Source organism: Maylandia zebra, linkage group LG19, assembly GCF_041146795.1.
Source record: "Maylandia zebra isolate NMK-2024a linkage group LG19, Mzebra_GT3a, whole genome shotgun sequence".
NCBI lineage: Eukaryota > Metazoa > Chordata > Actinopteri > Cichliformes > Cichlidae > Maylandia > Maylandia zebra.
Genome location: NC_135185.1, coordinates 16,712,254 through 16,738,605, shown reverse-complemented (window position 1 = coordinate 16,738,605; position 26,352 = coordinate 16,712,254). Strand labels below are relative to the sequence as shown.

At 38.2% G+C, this 26,352-nt stretch overlaps 1 protein-coding gene and 1 long non-coding RNA gene across 4 annotated transcripts in view; one reads left to right on the top strand and one right to left on the bottom strand.

Annotated features, from left to right (window-relative positions):
• Positions 1–1,306: 1,306 nt before the first annotated feature.
• LOC143414011 (uncharacterized) lies at positions 1,307–12,360 on the bottom strand. Of its 3 annotated transcripts, XR_013094573.1 has the most exons (5): positions 12,230–12,249; positions 12,104–12,140; positions 6,662–6,729; positions 5,991–6,123; positions 1,307–1,440 (listed from the first exon to the last, which is right to left on the bottom strand). It is a non-coding gene; the product is annotated as an uncharacterized LOC143414011 (long non-coding RNA). The 3 variants fall into 3 exon arrangements; XR_013094572.1 differs by lacking the exons at positions 1,307–1,440; positions 12,230–12,249 and adding an exon at positions 12,254–12,360 and having other exon boundaries at positions 5,411–6,123; XR_013094571.1 differs by lacking the exon at positions 1,307–1,440 and having other exon boundaries at positions 5,411–6,123.
• A 4,171-nt stretch (positions 12,361–16,531) lies between these two features.
• The window catches only part of si:dkey-16j16.4 (uncharacterized), a 31,645-nt gene continuing 21,824 nt past the window's right edge, over positions 16,532–26,352 (top strand). Inside the window, exon 1 of the mRNA XM_004559257.3 lies at positions 16,532–17,003. Within this exon, the coding sequence (XP_004559314.2) occupies positions 16,935–17,003 (69 nt within the window). The 5' untranslated portion in view covers positions 16,532–16,934. The remainder of the gene's footprint in view (positions 17,004–26,352) is intronic.

Below are 26,352 nucleotides of genomic sequence, written 5' to 3'. Positions count from 1 at the left end.
TGGCAGAAACCAAACACAGCATATCAGCACAAGACTGAAATACTGTGGGAGGACCTTAAAAGAGCTGTGCATAAACTAATGCCCACAAACTTCAAAGAGCTGAAGCATTTTTGGAAAGAAGACTGGGCCAAATTTCCTTGACGATGATGTGAGAGACTGAGAAAGTCATACAGAAAACGATTGATTCAAGCCACTACTGAAGGTGGCTTAACAAACTACTGATTCCTAGTTTTTGTTTGATAAATGATGACAGTGCGATATGTCATGTGTTGTTCTTTATCTTTAGTCACATTTCCATCATTTTAAGACCTGCTAGGGATTATATTATTTTTGTTATGTCCTTGAATTAAAGGAATGTGTACTCTCTTATCATAACTGTATCCCTTTATAGGGATAACCATTCGTTATGTGATCCTGGTTTGGTTTACTTATTCCTCTTGGGTGAGAGTAGTGACCCCATATCTTCCTTCCTATATCAAACACCTTCTGTGCAAGCTGGTATTAGGATGGATTTATTTTTTAAAAACCTTTTTCACTGTAAGTAATTTAGACACAGCTCAGTACAATTATACATTTCATGCTGAAGCTCATAATTAAATGAGCAGCTCACATAATACTGAAATCAAGCTAAACAGCAGATCTACACCTCTGACAATTTGTAGGTGGCTGATTTTGTGGACTTTTAGAATATTTCATTATGCTTTTACACCCACATCTTTTTTTTTTTTTACTTGCACTGCAGCTCTAAACCAAAAGACATTCTCACATTCTCACTTACCCACAAAACCACCCTGGGTACTGTCAGCGTGTCCTCACATTCAGCCTCTAATTCATTACCAGTGAGGCTGTTCCAGAAAATGCTGCATGATCACATCACACACTGGTCTCGGCTCTTTCTGGAGCTTTTGAAGCAACTTGTCTGTGTCTATATATCTAAATCCAGCTGTCCAAAATCATTGGGAAAAAATGTGGGAAATGTATCCCAGGGTGGATTGTTGCTTTCAGTGTGACCCAGATTTGACTGTTCGTGTTCAGCTTTGCAGTGAGAAGATCTAATCTCTTGTTTACCCAAATCTCATTTTTGTTTTGTTCTTGTGTAAATCCAGCTAACAACATTTGCATTTTCTATATTATTAGTATTCTCTGTGTCATTTAGAATTGTAAAATCTCTCTCTCTTTTTTTTTAATTGTCATTTTGCAGACGGCATCTTATGCAATGCTGGTTTAAAGTCAGAAGCAGGAACAGGAACAGGCAAAAACAAAAACAGCAGAAGGATCTGAATTGTCTTTCCACTTGCGTAAATGGGAACGATTGTGTCAGTTATGATGTCATGCACTGATGTGCATCAGGTCGCTATGGTTACACCAATCTCTTGATAATGGAGCCATCAGATTGGATTTCCACACAGGCAACAGGTCTTTACAGGGTGAGTTAATGGCCTGAAAAAGAAAAAAGAAAATCCTGATGCTTGTTTAGATTTACTCAAATAAGATTCTGTATTAATTGAATTGAAAAAGTGTTGTACAACATTTCCTTTTCACACCAAACATGTCATTTCCTGCCCCTCTATATTCGGCTTTCTGCTATATATAGGCGTGCTTGATGAGTCTACAATAGCCTGGTACTTTACATAGTCGTACTGATGACCACAGTGTTGTCAGGAGTAATGTTATAAAACAGGCAGCCAGTGTGTCCTCCTCCCATCTGTTCTCTCTCCTCTGTCTCTATTTCTCTGTGTTCCATGACGCAAAGCCTGAGTGGGAGTGGACAAACCTTCTGCTCCCTGAGAGGACTGAGTGGGCCGCCGCCATCCGCTGTGCACGCACCAGAGATGGAGGCAGAGATGGAGGTATATGGTAGAGGAGAGGGGAGGGGAGAGAAGGGAAAGCTTTTGAACAAAAGTGAGTGAAGGCTTGAGAGAAAGTGACGGTGATCGATAGAGAAAAAGTAAATAACAGGGAGGAACAGGAAGGCAGAGAGGGAACGAGTGGTTTTTGGAGGGAGGAATGACACGTGGATTAGTGAGAAAATGCAGAGATGAGATGTGAGCCTAATAACAGGGCGACAAGGAGAGATGAGCGGAAACAAGCGGAAGGCAATGACAATGAGAGAGGACTGGTCAGAAAGAAGAAATCAGGATTTAGGAGGACAGGCCTTAAACTGACACGTTGCTGAGAAATCATTGTGAGAACAAGTTATTTTTAAATAAAGTGACTGTTTAAATCATAAAATTTTAGCTGTGGTGTCTGTTCAGTTCACACTGTAATGCAATGTAATTGCCAAAACACCTGTGGAGCTCAGAGTGTCTGCAAATAGAAGGTTAAAAAATGCATATACCATAGACTTTATATAAAATACAGAATGATGTCACCCATTAGTTTTGGACACTGCATTTTGAAGCTTCCAATTTAGCATTTTGGATACTGCCATGTTGTTTTTTAAGAGCCAAAAGTTACAATATTAAGACAAGGTGGTGGATTCCCAAATTGTGTGATAAAGATGGCAAGCTCAGTTAGCAAGGTGGATTCATAAACTGTTAAAGGTACAATACAAAAAAAACAAAGATACCTGATGATTTGTGATAAGTACATTAGTAAAATATTAGGAGTCAGTCATGTGTGTTTATTTTTTTTATCACTGTGTCAAGCTCGCAAGAGTTAGCCATGGTCTCAGTATCAAGCCAAAGTGTCTGCATGTCTCTCTCTCTCGTCCCTCGCTCCCATCCTTGGTATTTAGTCAGTGTACTGAGTTTCTGTGTGTGTGTTTCTCTGTTTCCTGTTTTAATGTGATAGTCTCTATTCCTGTGTGTGTTATGTTTGGTTCTGCTTCCCTCTTCTCGTCAGTCAGACTATGGTCAGTCATGTTCCCCAGGTGTTTCCTCTGTGCTCTGGCTCCCACTTGTGTATTTATTGTCCGTATTTGTCCGTTGTGGTGATCTCCCTCATCCTCCAGCTGTAGAATTCTTGGAATTTTTTTAGCACAATTAAGTGCGTAGCAAGTTATACTAATTCCATTAAAAATACCCCAGAAGGCATCGACGACACAAAGAATGACAGAGAGTACCCTTTCTGTCATAGCAATTATGTGAGCCCTGGAAGACATTGTGGGTACACCTTGCAATCTGCCTCCCTAAATCCAGCATCCAGATGGATGAATGATTAAAAAAAACAAAAAACAAACAAACAGTTCCATACTGTAAACATTTTTATTTCTGCTGTAAGGTTTGGTCTGTTTACATGAGAGTCTGTTGGTTTAACCCACCTTTGTAGTCAGTCTCTAGTGGTCATTAGAAGAACTGCAGTTTTTGACACTTTACTTTAGAGCCACTCCTCTCTAACTGACTCTAACTGTGAAACCAAGTAAGTAGCTAGCATACCACAGAGCATACCATGAATAATCTGGAAAATCCTTTTCAAAAACGTAGAAAAAAAAACCTTAAACACAACTGAGCGCATAAACTCATCAGGAAAGTGTTTACAGAGGTCAAGCCTGGTGGTTTTCCCCTGGTGGCTATTATAATCCAAGTTTAAGGGCCTTTAACTTAAACTTAATGTCCACTCTGTTTTTTATGCTGCTATAAGGCACATCCAGGAGATGCATCTCTGCTGCTAACATCTTGCTCAGGGGTTCTGACTGTGGGCTTTGACTCAATCCTGAATAAAATACCAAACTTGAGTTGTTTTCAGATGCTGTAATGAAAGAAATGCCAAAACAAGCAAAGCAAATAACACTCCCCTGGTGGGAGGTTGTATTTACAATATTTTACTCTTACAAACATGTTAAATTTGATAGGTCTCAATATTAAGTCAGTTTAAAAGGATTACTGTGACTGTTCTGGCACTTAATTTAACTAATGCAGGTGTATTTAGAGAAAAGAAAGAAAAACACAAAACATTACATTTATAATACTGAGGGTTAAATAACTGCTATTTTTTGTATATACCCAAGTTGTAGATACAGAGACATGCAGAGCTGCACAGTTTTACAAAGATTTACGTTGTTGTGTGTAGATTGCCTGAAGATAAAGTTAAGACTTGTGATTTACGAAGCCAGAGAGACTTATTGACTTGTCTGCAGCTCTCATTTCAAGTCAGACCTTCACAGGACTAGACAGCTCTTTAAAATAACTGAGTAGCCCCTTCAGTTTTTATATTTCATGGTCAACTTTTAAAGCAGAATGTGCACCTGCACAGCATCCGCAATCATGCCCCGCCGACTTAAATATGGTACTGGGTTCTGCAGTATTGTTGTTCTTGTTGATGTGAGTGCGGTTGGCAGTGGGAGAGCAGGGGCCGCTGTGTGTATACAAGCAACCGTATTAATAAAGCATGCTGAAGAGCATTGGAATGTCACCGGGTCTGCTGTGGGTTTGTTACACAGAACACTGCAAAAAAGCACCTACAGAACTGTCATATTTTAAAATCTGTATTTTTAGTATGACATTATAGAAAGTAACTAAGTATCCCATATTATGAAACCAGTTTTAGCAATTGTAACAAACTGAAACTGGCTGAAAATCCATTGGAAATTCACGGACGCCTCCATAGACAAACATGCATTAGAAGGCTTATCTGCCCAGTGATCAATCCATGTGTATATATTTGGACTGACACTGTAACAAAAAAACTTAAAAAATGCTAATGGACAAGTACTTTTACTTAATCTCATTTCACTCAAATTAAATTATTAATTAACATAATATTATGTAGCATTACATTACGTAACACTAATGTTAGTTGATAAGTGTAATACCCGTGTGGCTACTGTATGTGATTGTATGTGTCCATCTTAAAACAGTCATGCAAAAATATATTTAGATGAATTTAGTTCATGTTGTTTGACATTTCTGCATGAATTAGCCTGGAATAGGTAAAGCAGTCATCAGCTAGCGAAATGCAACTAAAATGCCTGTCAGTGGGGCCCTTTCCCATAGGAAGTAGCACTGCGCTGACCACTACGTTGAGCAAATGAATGGGTGAATGTTGTATAAAAGGCTTTGAGCCCTCAGGCAGAATAGACAAGCGCTGTATAAAAACCAGTCCATTTACCAACGGGGCCCTGACAAGTGGAAAAATCAGAGTCTAAAAAATAAAGCCAGTGTGGAAGTCCTGAAAGCTACAGTTGCTCTAACAGCCTGTGCCAGACCTAGGGATGGGAACTGATAAGAATTTACTTACTTTACTTGTCACTTATCAATTCAATTCCTTATCGGTTCTCATTGGGTTCTCACTGGCTCCACTTTGAGAGTCAATATCATTGCTAAGCACCATATCAAAGACATTATATTCATGCAAATTAATTGAATGCTGTGGGTGAAATGTTTGTGCATGTTGGAGGCATTTCCACTCTTTGTCCTAGTGTTGGAATTGTTACTAAAAAAATGATTTCACATATTACACAAAACACTTTACTTAAAATTAATGTAGTACATTAATTCATTATACTACTCGTTATCTTACTGTCTCATAATAACCATTTAACATTATAAACATGAGGCTACAGCCCCACACACCAACACAAATCCTAGTAAGGGCACGCGTATGATCATTCTCTTAGTATTTAGGTATGAACACAAAGCCTTCAACAGACTTAAAATTGATCGCCATAGTGATTCTACTTTAGATACAGGAGGTAAATTTATTTTAAACATACATTCGCATATTAGTCTCATTTTGTACATATGGATTTGTCCACTGCCTTCTTTTCAATTAAATGCTGCTTTAAATGTCTCCAGTGCAGCAGTGATGCATCAGTGGACCTCGCAGTGACCTCTGTCTATTTTCTGATCCTGCTGCCTTCTCCTGCTTATCTTTAGTAACTCCATCCCCCTCATGATCTATGGATGGCTATTTTACAATTTGGCTAAATCCAGCTCTGAGGTAACAAGTGACACCTTCTGTTTCCATGCTTCCGGTCGCTAGGCAACCTCAGCAATTTATGCCACTGCCAAGAGAGCGATGGAGGAAGTAGCACCCCGAGGCCCCCCCACCTTTGTTCGTCTTGGCCACGGCCGGCCCGGCGTCATCCGTCATCTAAGAGCAGTGCTTCCATACCAGGCCAGTGACGAGGTCCGCTGCAGCACGCTGCGCTTCCTACTGCTCTCATTAAATCAGCTCTGCTTCCTGCACCACAAGGACGCATAAAAGAGGAGCTCAGCGACTGCACCAAAACACTCTGCTGCCCTCTCTTGATGCTGAACTGAAATATTTTCAGTGTTCTTCACGAATAAAACTACATTCAGCAAAAATAAATGTTAAGAAACATCCAAGCAGAATAAGTAAACACTCCCAGATACATACACTTACATACTGTAAGTGTATGTATTGTTTTTCTTTGCCTACTGTAATCATGAAGTGAATTAGCATGGCATTTGTTCTGTGCTCTCATAGTATGAGCGACAGACGGTGAACATGTCAGCGCTCCAGATTGAGATGGTAAATTAAGCTGTAATGTAGTAAAACTGTACATATGCATAATAGAAGTTTCCTGGTGCACAGCTATGATGAGGCAACTCGTAGAGTCTCCTCCTTAGTCAGGATTGTTTGTGCAACTGTCACCCCCACTACCACCTGACATGGACTTTGTCACTGTTTTCAAAATGGAAATGCTTATGTTTGCTCATATGGGTCACTTAATATAGAAAAAAGAAAGCAAGCAAACCTCTCAAGGCCTGTTCTTCTTCAGACTGACCTGAGCCAAGGTTAGGTGGCAACAATAGCAGACGAGCACTGTTGTTACAATAATAAAAAAAGAAAAAGAAAGTAAAACTGACCATTTAAAGAATGCTTTTGTTTTAGTCATTAAATCACTTGAATTCTTAAAGAATATAAAAAATCCAATTAACTCAAGAGATGAACCTTATATCTTCTTTCTTAAAATAAGAAAGAATTTGAAATAAAGAATCTATTTCAAATTCTCTCTTTGGACACTGTTATTAGCAACATCTCTCTCACACACACACACACACACACACACACACACACACACACACACACACACACACATATGCAGTTTGTTGCAATTTCTTTTGCTGAATCTATGAAAAATGTCAAAAAAACTGTCTGACAGGGATAAAACTGTATTTTTTTTGCACCAACAAGATGATTCCCACTAGCTACAAACTTCTTGGTTTTGGTATGGTGTGCACTGTGTCATGAACAAAAGGGAGGAAATTGAAGGAAAGTATGAGGCCTGAAATTATCCAGAAACATCAGTGAAATGTTTCTGGAACACTGAAATGTCAGTCACTCCTCTACCAGAAATGGTCTTCTTAAGGAAATGCTGAGATATGCCAAATCACACAAGAACTGGAAATGTGTAAGCAGGAAACAAGGGGAGCGGTACAATAGTCTGTGTGTACAGGCATCTATAAAACAAGGTGGAGGCTCTGTCATGGTTTGGGCTAATTTTCAGCCAGTGGTGTTGGAGATCTTGTCAAAATTATTTTTTATCTGGAAAAGCTTCATTTTCAGTGCAATGATCCCAAAAAGATGCAGTAAAAGCGTACCTGGATAGAAGAACATGCAGTTGGCCTCCATAGAGTGCAGACCTCAACATTGCTGAGGCATTGTGGAATCATCTTAGCAGACAAGAGAATAAAAGGCAGCCAACATCCAAAGAAGAGCTTTGAATACCATTGAAGAAGCCTGGAGAACTATTTCTGAAGACTAATTAAATAAATTACAAGAAATCTGCCAAAGAGAGTTCAGGCGGTGTTAACTAATACAGGTGGTCACACCAAATGTTGACTTTCATGTTTGTTTGAACAGTACAAACTCTATTTTTTGCCTTATGTGTTGTTGTTCTGTGTACATTTGCAGACGTCTCAATATATTTCAGTCTCTAGTTCCTATTTTCCTACCAAAATATATAAAAATAAGAAACTTTTGCACAGAGCTGTAGTTACATTGCAAATCTGCCAGTCACAAAGCAAACAGCCTCTTGCAGCTAATGAGATAATAAAAAGGCTGATTTCATTGACATTCTGTGGAAAAATGCAGCATTTCACAGAACATTCAGCAAATAAATGACTGAATGGGTTTGTTGTTGAATTTGTCACCACAGGTAAAATAATCTGTTCCAATAAATAGAATATCCAGCAACAGAGACTCCAAAAAGCAAAAATTAAATGTGCCCTTTCAGGCCACCATGACCTGTTGAGTGGAACACACACACAAGTGCACATTCATTTGACTGCTGGAACATAAATAAAGGCTGTGTTCCCAGAAAGCTATTCTGTATTTTCCAGCCTCACTAGAAAAAGAAAAGACAATAATAACTAGAATAAAACTTAAATAGAAGCATGCTGCACAAGGGAATGGTTTTTAAAGGTCAGCATGGTGACCTTTTCTTAGCCAACACAGTGTGGAAAAGGTTGCACATGTGTGTATAAATCCCCAACCCTCCAAAGACCTTCCTAAGGAGATCTCACTGTGCCAACATTCAGTTTTAATGCTCAAATTAAACTGGAACTGAACAATTTAGGGAACTATCATTTTAACATTAGAGAAAGAGAGGAGAAATGTCTCCTTCCTCACTGATTTCTAACCGGGGTATATTGAAGGGTATGTGGACACATGCATGACTTAAATAGAGAATATGAATATAACATACTGTTGAAATATCTTGTTCAAACTGGGACTAAAGTCAAAATGTAGGTGATTTTATTGATAAAAGAAGCAGGATAAACATAAAATTAGCAACGATAAGATGGAAATGATTAGAGGTCTTTGTTAGCACTTGCTAAAATTCAAAACACACAATTAGAAAAAGACTGAACAACTTTTGACTCTTAAATACTTTATACATGCTCTGAATTAACTTGGTCTCACAGCTTCGGTTTTCCTGGTTGAATCTGAATAAACTACAAGACTTATGGTTTAATAACATTTGGAAAGATGACAGCAAAGTGGAGCTAAACACAATATATCAGCACAACCATCTCACACCAACTGTCGACACGGTGGTGGAGGGGTGAGGGTTTGACCTTATTTTGCAGCCAGTCAGCTATGAACTCCTCTGAGTATCAAAGTATTCTAGAGTCAAGTGCAACCTAGATGTAGACCTCAACCTGACTGAAATGCTGTGGTATGACCTTAAGTGCGTAAACAAGTGCCCTCAGACTTTAATGAAACGAAGCAACATTGCAAAGACAAATCGGCCAAAACTCCCCCACAATGAAGTGAGAGACTGATAAAGTCATACAGAAAACGATTACATCAAGTTACTGCTGCTAAAAGCGGTTCTACAATACAAACTATTGAGTCATGGGGCGTACTTAGTTTTCCAGTCACCTTCTCACCTTAGTTTTTGTTAAATAAATATTAAAACTATGTAATATATCATGCATTATTGTTCATCTAAGGCTATGTTTAATTTTTTTTTTTTTTTTTACATCTGCTAAGGATAAGTTATGTCTGGATATTTAAAAAAAAACTTAAAATATACTACACTTACATAAACCTTTAAATAAAACTGGAAATTGTTACTTAAAATATGGATAATGGTTCAAATCCAAACTTAAATGTTAAACTGTTAGCTAAATGTTCAGTTGCCTTCACCCTACAATAATAGAAAGAAGCCCCAACAATCAAAATGTTGAAACTGTTAAAGAAACATAATAAATAGAGTCTTGATATAGTCAGCAGCCATTAGCAACCATTAAAAAGATCAAAACTAATGACTCAAACTAAGGATAAAAAGTTAACAACGGAGGCCTAATTGGTCACTAAACAGAAAACTTAAAGCAGCATGACAGTTTAGTCTAATATGACATGATGCTAATGAATAGGGTGATCAACAGAGCTTTGGGGTGTTTTGATGAAAAAGGTATGGACTCAGTGGTGGAGGCCACAAGGCTGAGTTGTGGTTAAGAGCAGTTATCTTTAGCTGCAGTGTCAGCATCAGTGGTTTGACCTATAACTGAGATCATGCCCTCTTTTTTCCCCCAATAGTCGTCAGAAATCCCAGTAAGTGAGATTACTTCACATTGTCATATGATTACCGTCATGTGCTTTTGTAATTCCCTTTGTCATATTGTGTTGCAGCGTGAAGTAACACATGACACTTGGTAGTGTTTCTAATGTACCTCTGACACCATATCATTATTCGAGATATGTAGGGGATTAGAGCTCAGCTCAGCATACCTCCAGACTGATTGCAATTACAAGCAATTTATTCAGTTGCATAAAAGAATTAATCATGTTTAAATTTTACAGTTTACTCTTCCTGTAAGAGTGTGCTGCCATGATCCATGTGCAATGTTATGTAAACAGGACTTGTGAAGCAATAGGAGAGAGAACCAGTGAGGGAGACAAGTATTGCGTAAGTAAGCCCGTGCTTTGTGTTTATATTTAAGAAGAAGAAAAAAATCAGTGAAGAGAAAAATAGCAGCCTGGGAGGCTAAAAGTAGCCTCTCCACCACAGATGGCACCCACGCTTTCCGCCAGTGGGTCAGTGGGTGAGGGAAGAGTGGAGGGGAGTGGGGGCGAAAGAAGAGGCTGTGGCCGTATGCCGCTATCCAGGGGAGAGTGTGGGCGACACGGGCAGCAGGAAAGAGAAAGACAAGGGCTTCTGAGGCCAAGTGGGCCGAGGTTTTTACAGTGTACGCTGCTAAAAACAGACACAATGACGCTCACGGGTCAGCTGGCTGATGTGTCATCAGCTATTTCAGCAATGTTAAACAAGTGATAATAGAGAGGGAAAAACGTTGACATCACCGTGAATGCTCACATCACTTCTTTCCCCCCCACGTTCCGCTGATTGTGTAATCATGAAGGCAGAAAAACCAGTTTCCTGGATTTAATATCATGCCTTATTTGGTAACAACGAGGCCAAAGTGGCTGACAAAAGGAGTCACACCATCACCTTTGGGTGCCCTGTGTCACTGTCAGTTAGGAATTGCACAAAATCTTTTGCAATCACTGATAAATCCTGTGGTGAACTTTATCTTAACATCCTGCAGTGGAATTACTGACACACACACATAATACGGTAAAAGGAGAAAGAGATAAACTTTGAACTCTTCACTTTAACAGTAAATCATTCCTGTGCTGTGTTTGGATGTCACAGAAGAATGAACAAATGTCTTCCACACTCCAAATAAGAACCTGGCCAACCTAAACTCATGCATGAAGTATGACTGAGCTGCCAGCAGAGAGCGCTGCTGAAACTGTGGCTGTTAGCAGCTGCAGGCACTGGAGACCACACAGTGAAAATTTCTATTAAATTGAATGGACCTCAAAAAAAACTGCAGAAAAAAAAAAATCTGAAAATAGACAGCCCCCAAAAAGTATAAATTAAGTCATCTAAAAGGTTAAAAAAAAAAAAAAAAAAAACTAAATTAAAAAAAATTGCTTTATGAAATTATCTAAATAATTTACATTGGGTAAACAGTTTTTATAAATAAAAATATGAAAATAAATTGCTTAAAAAAATCATTATGGAAGTTTTCACTACTTTTTGTGCCACCTGTAAGCTAAAAAATTAGGTTACTATTTAAAACTTCAAGCCAGTATTTTTTAAATTTTAAGTTATAAGAGTCATAATCTATATTTATGTCTTATAACTTTGAGATATTTAGAGAGCTGAAAATTTGAGAAATGGCAAACAAACTTCCTTAAATGCTAGTAGACTAAATAAATGATAGGGAACCATAGGCTACTGGCAAAGTTTTTTTTGGAAGAATTATTTCAACTACTGGCAAAGTTCAAATAATTTGGAAAAATTCTGAATAAAAATTAAAATCTAAATACATGCTAATAGCTAGAAAATGTAGTATTAATTCATAAATTTAATTAGCAAAACTGCCTACCATTACAAATAAGTAGTATTAGCTAAAAATATAGCAATTAAAAAAATATATTAACACAATTATTTGCTAAAAATAGAAATACAGGCCACTGGCTAATTAGCTCGAAAAAAACTAGCTTAAATGATCAATGTAAAAATACAGTTTTATAAACCCAAAGTATAATCAATTATCTAATTAAAACCAATATAGATAGAAAATAGACTGCATAAAATTGTAAACACACTCATCCTTTCACACTTATCACCTTGCATGAAGTTGGCCATCAGCCACTTTACCCTTAATAAACTGACCTTTTTATTTAGGCTGCAGAACTTAGCAGACCATGGCCTGCAGACAGAAACAAGAGGATAAAACATACGTATTCAGCTGAATCTTAATTAAAATACCCAATGAAAACCCCCAAGAATGTTAACCACCTAAATCTGAACTCCATGGCATACCTGCAGACAGAAAGTGAGAGACAGTGTTTGGAGTGTGTGTTATAAATAGGGACGTGGAGTGTGGAGGCACACTCAAACACACCTGCCTTCAATTAACTCCCAAGCACAAGCGCTGGCTCTGAGCAAATGCGAAACTCAATCCACAAAAACAAAACCAATCCCAAATTAGTACCAATCAATGTGAAGGTGAGTTGATTGAAATAAATGACAACAAATTTGTGGGATACAGAACCCAGTTAATTAAATAAAAGTAAAAGTAAAGTGAAAAGTCCTGTCGAAGGGAGTGTGTATAGTAGTATTCTCAGAACCAATTCTCAGAAGGGGAAACAGGTGTAAATACTGATTTCAGACAAACTAGCATTTCATAGTTGATAAAAAAGAATGATAAAAAGTCAAAAATACTTTGAATCACAGTTCATAATTCACAGGTAAAGAGATTAGTGTCAGTAAGAACACGTGAATGATAAGACAAGACTGACGTGGATCAAACTCAGAGTGAAACATGGTTTCTTAAAGGCTTGCTGGGGGTTTCAGAGACATGCTTGACCTTCTGAACTGCATCTGTGTGGAGAACAGTTCACCCTGCAGCACAATGATGAAGCCCAAACACGCCTGAAAGGTTTCAAAGAGGTGACATAAAGATCTCTTGTTACATTGTAAATTTTTTATTGTGTCTTTTCAAATTGGTACAATAAATCAGTTAAAACCAGCAATCAAATTATCATCCTATAAAATGTAACAGACCATTTTAAGCACTTCAAACTTAAACCACTCCCAGCACTCACACACATGCTTTTTCTTTTACATTCTGGATATTTTCTTTGACATGATTCTCTTAGTCTTGTCTTGCATACAAATACTGCCCTCATGTGGGGGAAAATGTCAAGCAAGAACACCAAAAGTAGCATTAGACTTTCTGTTAAGGCATTACAATAACAGTGATGTTCTTTTTCTTTGGTAAAAATTATCTAATTTTTTTATACTTGACTAAAAACACAGTAAGTGTGTCACGGACGTTTCTCAGGTCTTGAGTACTGTGTTGTTAACAGCTTACCTATATTCAGCCGCAAATAGGATTTTCATTGAGCTTGACCGAGAGCCAAGCCACACAGGTTGTTTAGAAAGTTGAACAGGTCATTGACCGGATGTGTTACTCCATAAAAAGAAAGCCTCTATCTCTCTCTTTCTCCCTCTCACACACACACATGCACACAAATAAGCAAAGCCTGAAGCCTTTAAAGGTGCAGCAGATACAGCGTGTGTGGAAAGGTGTTGAACAATCAGAAGAAAAGTTATGGTGCACTAATCTATTGTCCATTTAGGAATAACCTCATAAGGAGGTGGACTGATGTGGCATGAAAAGTAACTGGTGTCATGGCTGAATGGACAAAAAAAGAGAGCTAGACCTGCAGAAACTCTCCAAAAATTCAAATCAATAATCTTCTGAATTGCAATGCATTAGAAGATTTAGCAATGCTTGCAGTATGCTGCAGAGCAGGACATGTGTGGACTATCTGTGCATGTGCAACACACTTGCAAAGAATGACATCATTGAAACTGGATGCCTCACTTACACCAATTATACCTGCCATGCTCTCCCACTCTGCTGAATTCTCTCTCTGTCTTTATGGGAAAATGTCATGAAATGGTCTGATACACTGTATTTGTTTGCTTTATATCTGCAGCAACTGCAACTGTTTCACCTTCATCCTCAAACCTGAATTATAGCTGAAAAGAAGGATTGTATGATTGTATCATGCTGCCCAGGCTTTAAAACAGTCCTCTGCGTTTTGTTGAACCTTAACAAAAAGCAGCCCCAATTAGAAAACATGCACTACTGGCTATTACTATTATCTATTGTGGGGTACACTTTGATTTATGTTTTAAAACGATGCATGTTTTAAAATGTTTTCATTCACTTTCGACTGCATACTGTCAGTGGGTTTTTGTGATTATTTTAAGTTTCTGGTTTCTCCAGTGCCTCCCTTTCTCTGTTTTCGGTTGTTTCTCGTTTTACTTTGATAGCTGGAATTCTTTTATGTCTTGCTCTGAGCTGTGCTTCCTGTTTTCTGATTGCATTCATCTATGTCTTCTTCACTACCTGTTTTCTAAACCCTACAGTTCAGTCTTCACCTTAGCCTTAGTCAAAATATCTCTTATGTTATGTTCTTTGGGTATACTTCCTGTCTTCTTGTGCTCCTTTTCATTTTTTCCCTTCACCTTTAGCATTACTGTTTGTACCATTTTCTCTTTGTTTTGGATTTTTAACCAGCCACAACAGAGGTCTGCTTTTTGTATAGCATCCATCCTCTGGTCCGACGACCGTGAGACGTGCCACAGAGCTCATGTTCATCTTACACTTTTAATCACAATGTCACAGTGATTTAATTAAAGTCACATGGTTGAATGACATATGGTATGGTTCTTATATAGCATTCAAAGCGCTTTACACAACTTGTACATTCACCCAGCACCTTTTTCTAAGTGCCTCCTAACAAACATCCACACATACTCCGATGGATGTATCAGAGAGCAACATGGGGTTAATATCTTGCCCAAGGATACTGGGATCAAACCACCAACCTTCCGGTGAGTAGGTAACCTGCTCTACCACCTGAGCTACAGCCACCCTAAGAATTCAGACCATATTTTGATCACACAGACACAAACGGTGAAGGGCAGTTGCACATCTTAAGTAACTGAAACAGCTAATGAGCTGTGTTTCTGTGTCTAAAGAATACTCTTCTTGTCATAGTTTCTACAATTACAAATATAGTTTCTTACAATTCGAAGAACATACTGCCACTTCCTTTTCTTTGTAGTAGTTTCATTCAATGTCAACAAAATTCAAAGCTTGTTACTCTTTAGTGCCATCTAACTTTCTCAGATGACTATGGCATCCTTACTCTAATTAAAACAAACAAACAAACAAACAAAAAAAAAAACAAAAAACGCTGTATACATTGGGTAAAAGCCAGACTAGAAAAGTGCATTTCCTGTAGAACCTGTCAGAATGTGGGGCATCATCTCAAGATGTGGGACAGACAGACATAGAACGAAAATACTGTCTGGTCACCATATAGTCTTATGCTTGTTTTATACACTGAAGGTAAAAGGATGCACTACATCTCTACTGTAGTTCCTTTTACCAGCCTCCTCTTACCTAAGTTTTCCAAATGCATTTCCGTGAGACATCCTTTAACACTGAGAATACAACACTAATGTTGGTTTCCAGGTCACAGGCAGGAGGACACGGAAAAGTACCGAACTGAGAAAAGCCTTATGAATAACTTATGTGCAAAACCTTATTCTTCAAAATATTTTCTACACTTGTCTTCTTCATTGTATTTATTTTGCTTAGATAAAATAAGTATTTATAAAGCTGTCATGTAAATAGTGTACTAAATAAATATGTAAGTATAATTTCCTTTCTTTGGTTCATTTAAAAGGAAAAAAAAGAAGTAAATGACCAACTGAAAGGTGCAGGCTGAAGCTAAAGGTTATGTAACACCTATCCCTGATTCAACAATCAGAAATGAAGGAAAATTAAATCAGCCTCATATGTGCTTGTTATCTCTCATTTAACAGCTTCGGGATACGAAGTGAGAATTTGAGTATTCAATTTTTTTTATATTGACTACACTGAAATTGAAAGATAAAAATAAATATAATATGACAAGGACCTTATTATGATTGAAGGAATGATCTTTATTGTCATCATAAATAGTACAATATAATTCAGTTTGCCTTTCTCTTAGGATAGAACTTAAAATAACAATAAATATATACAATTAACAAATAAACAGAATATATAAAATAGGTAAGTACTTACAGATAAAAAAAAACAACTAAAATTAGCAGCAAACGTAAAATGTAAAAATGTATATGGTCAGTTGTATAGGATAAAAAACATTTCTCAGTCTATATATGTGTGTGTGTGTGTGTGTGTGTGTGTGTGTGTGTGTGTGTGTGTGTGTGTGTGTGTGTGTGTGTGTGTGTGTGTATAATGTAAATGTAAATGTACATATCATATTTATCTATAAATGTAAACATAATCTTGTTTCCTGTCCTGGCTTTTCTAAGCTGGCTCACATCAGATGGGCCCCAAGCTGCATAATGAAAATCCTGGATACGCCCCTGTTGAGGAAATAAACATAGGAGAACGTACGGCTTTAACTCTTAGCCCGCCTCCTCCTAGAGAGAGTAACACGACGTCACCGGGCCCGGCAGCCAATCCGAGAGCGATACGCTCTAGCTAGAGGAGATCTCCTATGTATTGGTGAAGCTGGTGTGCATTCGGCTGTGTGTATGTGTGTGAGTGTGCGTGTGTGAATGCGAACAAGTTGATATTCATTTAAATTTTTATTACCCCCTCCTCCCTCATCATAAACATATTTGAGTTAAACTCCGGGAGAGATAAAAGTAGTTAAACATACAGCAAAGGCAGAGTGACTCCGATGAACTCGAAAATAAGTTTGCTGCGCACTGCCTTTGAAAAGAAGCCGCATCTACGCAGTTTGAGGAATCTCGGTGTGTCGGTGTTTTTATCGACACCGGAGAGAGTCAGTGCAGCTGCTTTGTTGTGTGCCTTCTTTCAAAGTCGCTGGTGAAGTTGTTGTAACCGTCACGCTATAGGAGGCAGTAAAGCGGGGATAAGCCATTCACGAGAAAATAAGACAAAATGCTGAAGACGCTGACGAAGAAGCTGAGAAGACATTCACTCAATGAGATCCATCCTTTCCAAGTGAAGGTAAGTTCATTACACACCGTGAAATGGTTGTCATGAAACTCGCAGCACAAACAGCTGAGAAAGAAAGTGACTCGTGTCTGTGTGTATGCGTGTGTGAGCGCAGCGTGGCTTTACTTTTGTCTCGTGACTCGCTTATGAACCTTTATTAACACTAGTTCTCTTTCACACGCACAGAGCAGCAGTCATTCCCAGCCTTATACACCCCGAGTGGCCACAAGCCCTATCAGATGGACTCCTCCATCTGCACCACCTCTGGTGGTCAAACGAGTTCATTTGGACTTATTTAAACGGAATCTGGACCACTTTCAGCTTACTGTTTACTCTTAGTGATTACATTCTGCTGACCATTTATCAGTTTTGGTTAGTAAATTGTCTCAGCTGTTTACCCATGACTCTTGGACGCTATTTTAACCATTAGTCCATTACTTTTAGTTACAAATTGAATTATAAGTTATTTATTACATCAAGCTACCTGTTTGAACAATGTATCCTTTATCTTAACGAATAGTTGTTATCTACTATTCATAATTTTGAGGTAAAGTCCTTCTAGGAGCTACTTTGACTTCTTGTTTATTACTGTTTGACAGGCTAGAGCTTCATCACTGCTGTGCGTGTTTTTGGAGGTACTCTCAGCCTCATTCATTATCAAGCAATTTACTCTTCATGGGTACTACAGGACTTTCTCTGGTGTTTACAAGTTAAAGTCTTAAAAATCCCTCTTGAGCTAAACATGTTTGCCTCACTGTCATATAAGAAAGGAGAAACACTGAGAAACATTGGCCTTCTGTGTGTAAGAGAAAGGCTGGTGGAAGTAGTTCAGAGTGTGCATATGTGTGTTTGGGGTGAGTGTGGGGGTACAAATTGAAGCTCATTTAGGATGTACACAAACAAACATTTCAGTAAAAACCGTATTACTGCAAGCTGCCCCCACATCTACATCTTTACCCTCCAATTATCCACCACAGAATCCATGTAAGTGCTCCTCAGTTGTTGCTGGCTGTTCAGCTTGCATAATGCCTCTTTTTGGGGAGTTGAACGGTGAATTGTATCTTGCACGGGTCACTGACTTGCTCCATCTACAACACTATTGTGCGTCAACCAACTGCATAGTCGCATGGCAGCCATTTTGTGCCAAAGTGCGCCCATTCAAAGGCCTGGAGGTGGATATGGGGGAAAGTGTGCCATCCCTATTGTCTGCTATTGTTTGTGTTTGTTGATCTGCTCACTGGTGGAAACGTTCTGCCTGTCGTAGTGATGGGAAAAGTGAGTTGTGACAAGGCTGGTTGCCTTCATGCTGGACTGACACAGGATGGCCTGTGAAAGCCGCTACACAGCACTCTTAAACCAGTACAATGGTGATTTATAAGGAATTTCTGCTGGTATGACCCCTGCTCCAGGACCTGCACTAATGCAGTGTAATGATTCAAGAAGAGGCAGCCAATAGAGCACCTTTCACTGAAGGAATTTTAAATGATAATCAAGGTTTAGTACGATCTTAGAATCTTAGTTAGTGATAGAAAGTGTACTCATGTCGATTATTGCGACACAAAGCCACAAACAGGAAAAAAAATTGTTTTTTGATTGTTTTTTTTTTTTTTCCATCATGGCTGATTTTTTTTATTTTATTTTATTTATTTATTTATTTTTCTTCTGGTCCTGCTTTTTGTTGTCACTAAGATAGTATTTAGTATTTTATCACTCAGTTGGAGGGATGAAGCTCGCTGAGGCCTAGAGACTGGTTGGCAACCATCTGGCAACCTTGAGTCATGAGGGAAAAATGTTTATTCTTTGATCTTATTGTGAGCGGTTGCTGGCAGTTGCTGTGGAAAACAATTATTAATGTCCTACTGATGCAGCCCTAGAGACCAGACATTGAGCTTCTGTAATCACTAGCTTCTTGGGAATACTCCCACCACTTTGAAAGTGGTTGGTGGAGGTTGCAAAGAAGTATGCAGTGGCAATACTTCCTTGCAATTGTTTTGGTCGCTTGCATGTTGTCGCTGTCACTAATAGTGTGCATGGAAGACATTAACTGTCTGCACAAATTTGCAAACTAATTGCCAAGTGGCCATTAAATTGAAAAGTACAACGCAAACTGAAAATGAAGAACTCCCACCTTCAGAGTAAAAGTGCCTTTTACAGCTTTTACTTTGAAGTAAAAGTTCAAAGCGACAAAGAGGGTCATCTGATTTTTGGCGTTTTCTGTTTTCTTTGTATTATTGTTGCATGTTTTCAATATAAAGCGCCTCGAGGCAACAGTTGTTAATGTGCTGGTTGGAGTGTTAAAGCCCCACATTTTTTCTATAGATGAATGTTTCTAGTTCGTGTCACATTTTTTCAAGTAGCACTGCAGCTCGAAGGGTAAACGGTGAGTGTCCACATCCAAGTCTGTGTCTTCCATGTAAGTTTCTATCTGAAATCTGCTAGCGACTGAAATAATCACAAGGATGATTTTGGTGCAGCATCATCTTTGCGCTGATTTCATTTGTTGAAGTACCGTCTGGCAACCACCTCCTAACCATCTGGGGAAAACACGTTTCCCTAGTGACCGGTGATTCCCGGGTTTTGTGACAAGTCCTTAGCCCTGTGTAATTGAGACCTAACCAAGCTAGCTACCATTAGCTCATAACTTTGCTATCTAGCCTCTTGTCTAAATAGAGCTTAACAATAACTGCCCACTTTTTAAGGGCCCCAGTTCCGGAATTGAAATTCCTATTCATTCTGTCCATTGACGTTCCAGAAAATCCTTGTACAAAGAGTTTTAATCCTCAAACCAAGCCAACCAGCTTTGAAATTAATCATGACCATAAAAAGATTTAATTTGAATGTATAAGGGGTCAGTAGGCTCTAATTATATGTTTTAGCAGATTTTTATGTCAGATGCCCTTCCTGATACACCCTTAGTAGGATTTGTGCCTTTTCCCGAGCTCTAAAGGGAACATTTTATTTGTTAAGGGAGTGTGTAAACCACTACACTGTGGAGCCACAGGAACTACTTATCACACAGTGCATGCACAGCATATGCAAAATCCACAGCAACCTTCAAACCTTTTGAGTTTAATCCATGTAATGTTTTATAGTAGTATTTGTGAATATTAAACATTCATATTTCCATGGTAACAATGACCACCAGCAATCACAGACATCAATTGCGGATTGTGGATAGAGTAGATCTTTTCCACAACATTGGAAACAACACAGTTTTTGTTAAAGTTGATATCTTAAAGATTTCTAGTTTCTACAAGAGCATGCACCATTGTTTCACAGTGTTGTAGCTCATCTACTTTAGATGTCAGTAACATCACTATGACGCATAATCCATAAACCCATACGAAGGACATGAACCTCACTATTGAACTCTGTGTGACGCTGCTGATATTTTATACCTAGTAAAATTTTGGAAATTATGGTCCAGATTTAAATTTTTGCAGCAGATTTTTCTTGTACACTTTGACTCCTCCCCTTGCTGTGTTGGCCCTTTACAGACTCAAAGAAGCCGATGTATTGGCTTCGGGATAGTTTAAAAGAGACTAAACAGTCTCTCAAGGTCCTGGAGCTTCGACAGATTAAAACCACTTAGAGCTACACTACTGTGAGGAAGATCCACCAGCTGAGTGTGAGCTGAAGACAGGCAAGCATGTCTGTCCCTATGCTGTGTGTCTTTATGAGAGGGGGAATGGAGTGTGACAGTGTCCATGACAGTGTGGAAGGGCAGAGCAAAGCTGATATGTGTGTGAACTGGGTGGTGTGTATTTGTGTGCGCGCACGCTGTGACATTGCCATTGATCCAGCTTAGCAAGCTGCTCAGTGATGCAAGGCACTGACAAGGATTTCATTCAACTGTTCTTGACACACAAACACACAAGTCTTTGTATGTGTTTGCATGCGTACACAATAGCAGTTTCTATGCTTTATTCCTGCAGGCTCATTTTCATTTTTGCTTATTTGTCCAAATGAACTTCAAGCACTCTCTTCTTTCTTTCTTTTTTCTTGTCTTCTGTCTTTTTATTCAGGACTAATGTAAAACTGTACTGTGAATAAAACAAAAGTATGACTCAAACTTTTCTCAAAATATCAGCAAATTACCAGGTGAGGAAATGTATGGGTCAACCAAATCTGAACACAATTCTTACCTGACCGCTTCAGAATCAGCTGATTTGTTTGGTTTAATAAGTATACCACATTTAATGAAGCCCTGCAAAATTTTACCTTCAAAATATGAGAATTTTTCCAAGTTACAGGCCCTCGAAGTACATCAGATTGGGCTGAAATTTGGTAGATTTTAATTCATGTGAGATTTTTTTTTTTCTCCGCAGCATGTTTCAGGAACATCAGTATGGTGAAATGTGTATCATATTTAAATAGCAACACAGTAGCAGTTTATTGTCTGTGATACAGAGTAGCAGAAGCAGGCATTGGTACCCCAAATGTTTAATTTCCTTTTCCACAATTCACCGAAAGGAAAAAGTGAAAAGTGCAATTTGGGTAAACTTCCAAAGGCCTTAATACTATGTGGGATAAGTGGCTAGTCAAAGCAGCATGTGCCTACATTGATTCCAGGCTCATCCTGTAGCTGTGATTTATTGTGTGTCATAATAACTTTGTATAATATAACTTGTAGTCACTTCCAACAGTTAAATGAGTTAAATGAAATCATGTTGATTTTGTGGGTAGTTATTCCTATGTTGATTCCAGGGAAATGGATAACTTTTAGCTCTTCATTGTAGGCTTTCTAAACTCAAACAACATATTGGCCACTGACATCTGTAAATGCTATCTTATTTGCTGATATATTGGTTCATAAAGGTCACCTTTTCTATTTTAAAGTTCTTCTGTCATACTTCAACTCTCTAAATGTTTTTTAAGTACTATATAACTTTACTCTTACTGAGCTTTGTAGTTAGTTTGGTGGAGTTATTCTCAGGTGTAGTGCAGACCCACAGCTCACAGCAGTCCAAGCCCTCACCTCAAACTTAATTTGAATATTTGTCATGCAAAGTAGCAGCACAGACCTGGGTAGTAGTTGGACCGGAAGATGAAAATCACCACCAGTGATTAACATCAAAATGATATTTGAATGCTGTCACTGCAGAGCTACCTCCTAACAATGTGAGAATGACTGTGGAGGGTCATTAAGCTTTTCAAATATTTTTTTCACACCTGTTTTCAGATTCAACGCGATTGGGACCTTAAATATTAGTGCAATGCTAATGTGGAAGGTTGTGCCGACTGAACTCCTGATTAGGTTGTGTTTGTGTTTTTTTTTTCTTTGCATATAGTTCTCTATATCAGTTAAAGAACAAATATAGTTCTTGGCCAGCTTTTCTTGGTGGACTGAAGGCTGGGTGAGAGGTTAAACTTGCCAAGCAGATGTTTCTCGCACAGCTTTCACCTACTTCCAAAGTGAATGGAGGAGATCATAAACTCATCATAAGACATATGATAACATTTATTAAGAGGCCCAAGAATAAGTTGCCTTATTTTCTAAATATTGACATATCCAAACATAACCTTCATTGGATTAGGTTCTTGTCTTTTTTTGTCTAATTGTGTTTCATTCTTGGCTCTCAATGTGTACTTCAGTCACAACATAATATATAATCTTTAGATATAGAGTAGCTAGGTAAGCTTCTGCTCACTTCTAATTTCGATGAACCTTGTAAATCCTTTTTATTGCAATGTTAAACCTAATCTTAAAACATTAATTTATGAGAGCTGAAAGAATTTTTGAAGAATGTGCTTACAGGTGGGGCACTACTGCTTTATATGCTATTTTTAGCAAATGTATTAAGATAAACAAAGTCTGTAAATAGTTGGGATTGTCTTGAAACTGATTGTTTGAAACTGGATAAAAACTGGCAGCCTGAAAGAACTAGAAAGTGTCTAAGTTTGCAATATTTAAATGGACAAAAATGTAGCGATATTGTATTGTGTATATATTATTGCTAGTGCACATGCAAATACTTTTGCAGAAATACTGTTTGCAAGGCACCACCCACTTTTCTGTAATCCATACCTACTCTGGTGTGATGCTGTGACAAGTCAAACGTGGTTATTACATATTCTCTAAAGAGTTGCAATTCCTCTAATAGCCACTTGAGGCTGGATAAAAAATGAGGCAGTTCCCATAGACTACCATGTTAAAATGCCCAACTTTACAGCAGAAATGAACATGTTTACTGCCTGCTACGGAAAAACTGCTTTAGTCTATATTTCTCATTTCCATATTTATATTAACTGTATATAGTTTCATTTTTTAAGTAAAGCAAACTTTTGTATTTTAATCATGTTATTAGAACCTGTTTGAGTCACAGGTCAGACTTGGGCAACTGTAGCTGCTACCTGTCTGCTAGGCTTGCTGTCAGCTGATTGGATTTACTGAACCAGAGCTCTGGACTGAGAGCATTTTAATGCAGTTATCTCTATCATTGTTTGTTTGTTTTTTGTTTTTGTTTTCGTAGCATCCAAGAGAGTCTGGGCTTCATTTTTTAGTGAGTGATATTGTAGTATGCTCAAAAGTTTAAATTGGAAGTCCATACCAGATACTTTGTTAGGCACATTTTGCTAATACTGGGTTGGATATAAGGTAAACCATAAGCTCTACGCTTTTTCTTATCAGACGGATAAAAATGCTAAGAAAATACATACATTTCTGTCAAGTTAACCAACTCAGAATCTTTAAATTAATTACATGCTTCCAATCGCTCATTTTTATCCAGGAAAAAAAATCGTAATATGATGCAGCCTTTTTAAGTTGGAGTTATGCAGTCCAGGCTTGACTAGAGCATTATGCATGAACTGAACTCATTATCTTATGCAGACTACTAAGTGAAATACTGCTCACTTTACAGTAGCAAGGGAGCAACCATTAGCACCATATCCTGGAGCTGAACAGCTGGTGCTACAGCACAGTGTGATGGTGAATGTCAGTTAAGCAATAGCTAGAGTTTGTTGTAGCTAGCTGTGCCAAAGGAGTACCCGTATCAGATGTGGTTCACTGAGAACACATGCAAAGTTTTTCTCTCTTTCATAGTAATACCTGATATCAGATAACTGTCACACGCCAAGTTTTTGCTGTCTAGAAAAACAAAGTGAAACTTATTCAAATACTCATACATGCACCACGGCTTTGCTTCACACTCCCAGAGGAGATTTTGCATAGCTTATTTTTTATCATCTGTTGACATGTACTTGTTTTGCATTAAGAGAAATTCATCAGATGCTGTAGTAGCTTTTGAGTTCATGGGAAGGGGTCTCGTTCTGTTCATGCTTGAGCTGTTGTTGGTCTTTTAACCCCTTCTGGTGAGAAACTAGAAGCAAAGAACTTCTAAAGTCTCATAGCTTAGATAGTCTAGCCCTAAAGAGCCATATCCTCTCCCTCAAAAAACTTTCATGTGGTAAAAGTTATTCTTCTGTCAATTTTTATCACATTTTTAACTGAAGAGGTCTCCAGTTAAAGTCATTTTTGCTTAGGAAGATTTCCAAGTGAATGAACGATACCACTATATCAGTGCTCAATGCTACATTTATTGCATCCTTTAGCAAAGGGTACTTTGGAGCATCCTTTATGAAAGGAAAGTCCCACAATTCATAGCAACCATCAGTTTGTGAAAACAAATAAACATAAATAACAAGTAATAGAAGTCATGTAAATATTAACAGTGCATTTTCCATTTTGTGACCCAACCTGCTAATATGTATGATTCTTTAACACAGTGTTGTTAAACCCAAAAATGAACTCTGAGAATAGATTTTCTATGATTAAACAATTAAGATTATGAGCTTTATCAAAGTGATCAAAGTCATTTTAAGGTTCACTATAATTTAGTTTGCATTAGTTATGTCCATTATTGTATTGCAGTCTTTAGGACTGTCTTGACTTCAGTCCCAGAAAGTCAGAATAAGATCGTCTCTCCAGTAGGACGAGAAAATATGAGTGGACTTGATAAGCAACTAATCACAATCACTGTGACCTCCATGAGATGAAGTATTTAAGATGTGGATGTCATTGTCATCTCCGGCTAGTTCCATGTCAACAACATTCACATTGTTAAGTAGTCTTATGTAAGTATAGTTGAATTCCCTGAGCACCGTGGTTCACTTTTCCTAAGTCCTTAGAAATTCTCCTTTACAAATTTCCCTGACATGTTTTCCATTGAGATCAAGGGTAAAGTGATTAGGAAAAGGAAGTCATTTTTTTGGTCTGTTTGACCGCAGCCGGGGTCAAGAGAATAGCTGTTGCTCTATTTTCAGATTTTGATTGCATTAAAGTATCTTTCTGTCACAGTCAAAGTACCATGAGCCACTCCACCATCTGCCATTTTGATTTGTCTTTTTCCAGACACGAGTCACCTTCAGCCACCACAACCACATGCTTCTCACACACATGGGGTTTCTGTTGTGGTTCAACCACTTTACTAATGTTTGTTATCATTTGGAAACGGTTGTCATCGAGGGAGGACTTCCTACCATATATCCTTAGCCAACCAATTAGCATGCATTAGCAGACTCCTTTTTTGATGGACAAAATTGTAAGTGTTGGATTTTTTTTTTTTTTTTTTTTTTAAGCTGACATTTTTTGGAGGGGGCGTGGGGGGTCAAGATGCAGTCAGAGCATGTTCATGGACATTGGCATGAAAATGTCAAATGTAAACATGCCAGAATTTATCAGAATCATTCATTTTTCCGACTGACAGAGATTTGTCTGTGAAGAAGCTTTCAGAATTCCAAAGAAGCAGAGAAGCAAAAGCTGCTAACTTGATCTCAGTGGTGATCTCACTGCGAGTGAAAACAGATTTAAGCGACTCAGACTAAATTCCTGTCTCTTCTGAGTACAATTAAAATGTTTATAACCCGCAACTAGTACCAGTTCGCTCTTGGTATCCTACAACAGTAATGTTAACAGGATTTCGACTGCTTTATGGATGCTGCCCAACAATAACTCTCTGTAGTATACAGTGGAGTTGAAGCCCAAGCCAACCACTTGCCAAAACACATTTCCTCCTCACAGTTATTCCTCAACGTCTTTTTCATATGGAGTTCATGAAGTGAAGCTGTTTAACTCGAGACTCCCTCAGCCAAGGGGTTTTGTCTTGTGAACTGGCTCTGGGTCTGTTCATTGAGTATCCTTCCCACAGCTCATGCACCAGTGAAAAGCATGAAGGCTACACTCTTTTATTGCATGGAATATACCCTTTGTTACACTTTTAGGTGACTTCTAGATGTCTTCATTAAGATAGGATAGCATCCTCTGTATATGTTTTAGAAAATGGTTGGTGATAACTTTTTAAAAATCTTTAGTGGTAACATTGTTAGAACATCTTGCCTTGAGATTCCTGAAGGTGGCATG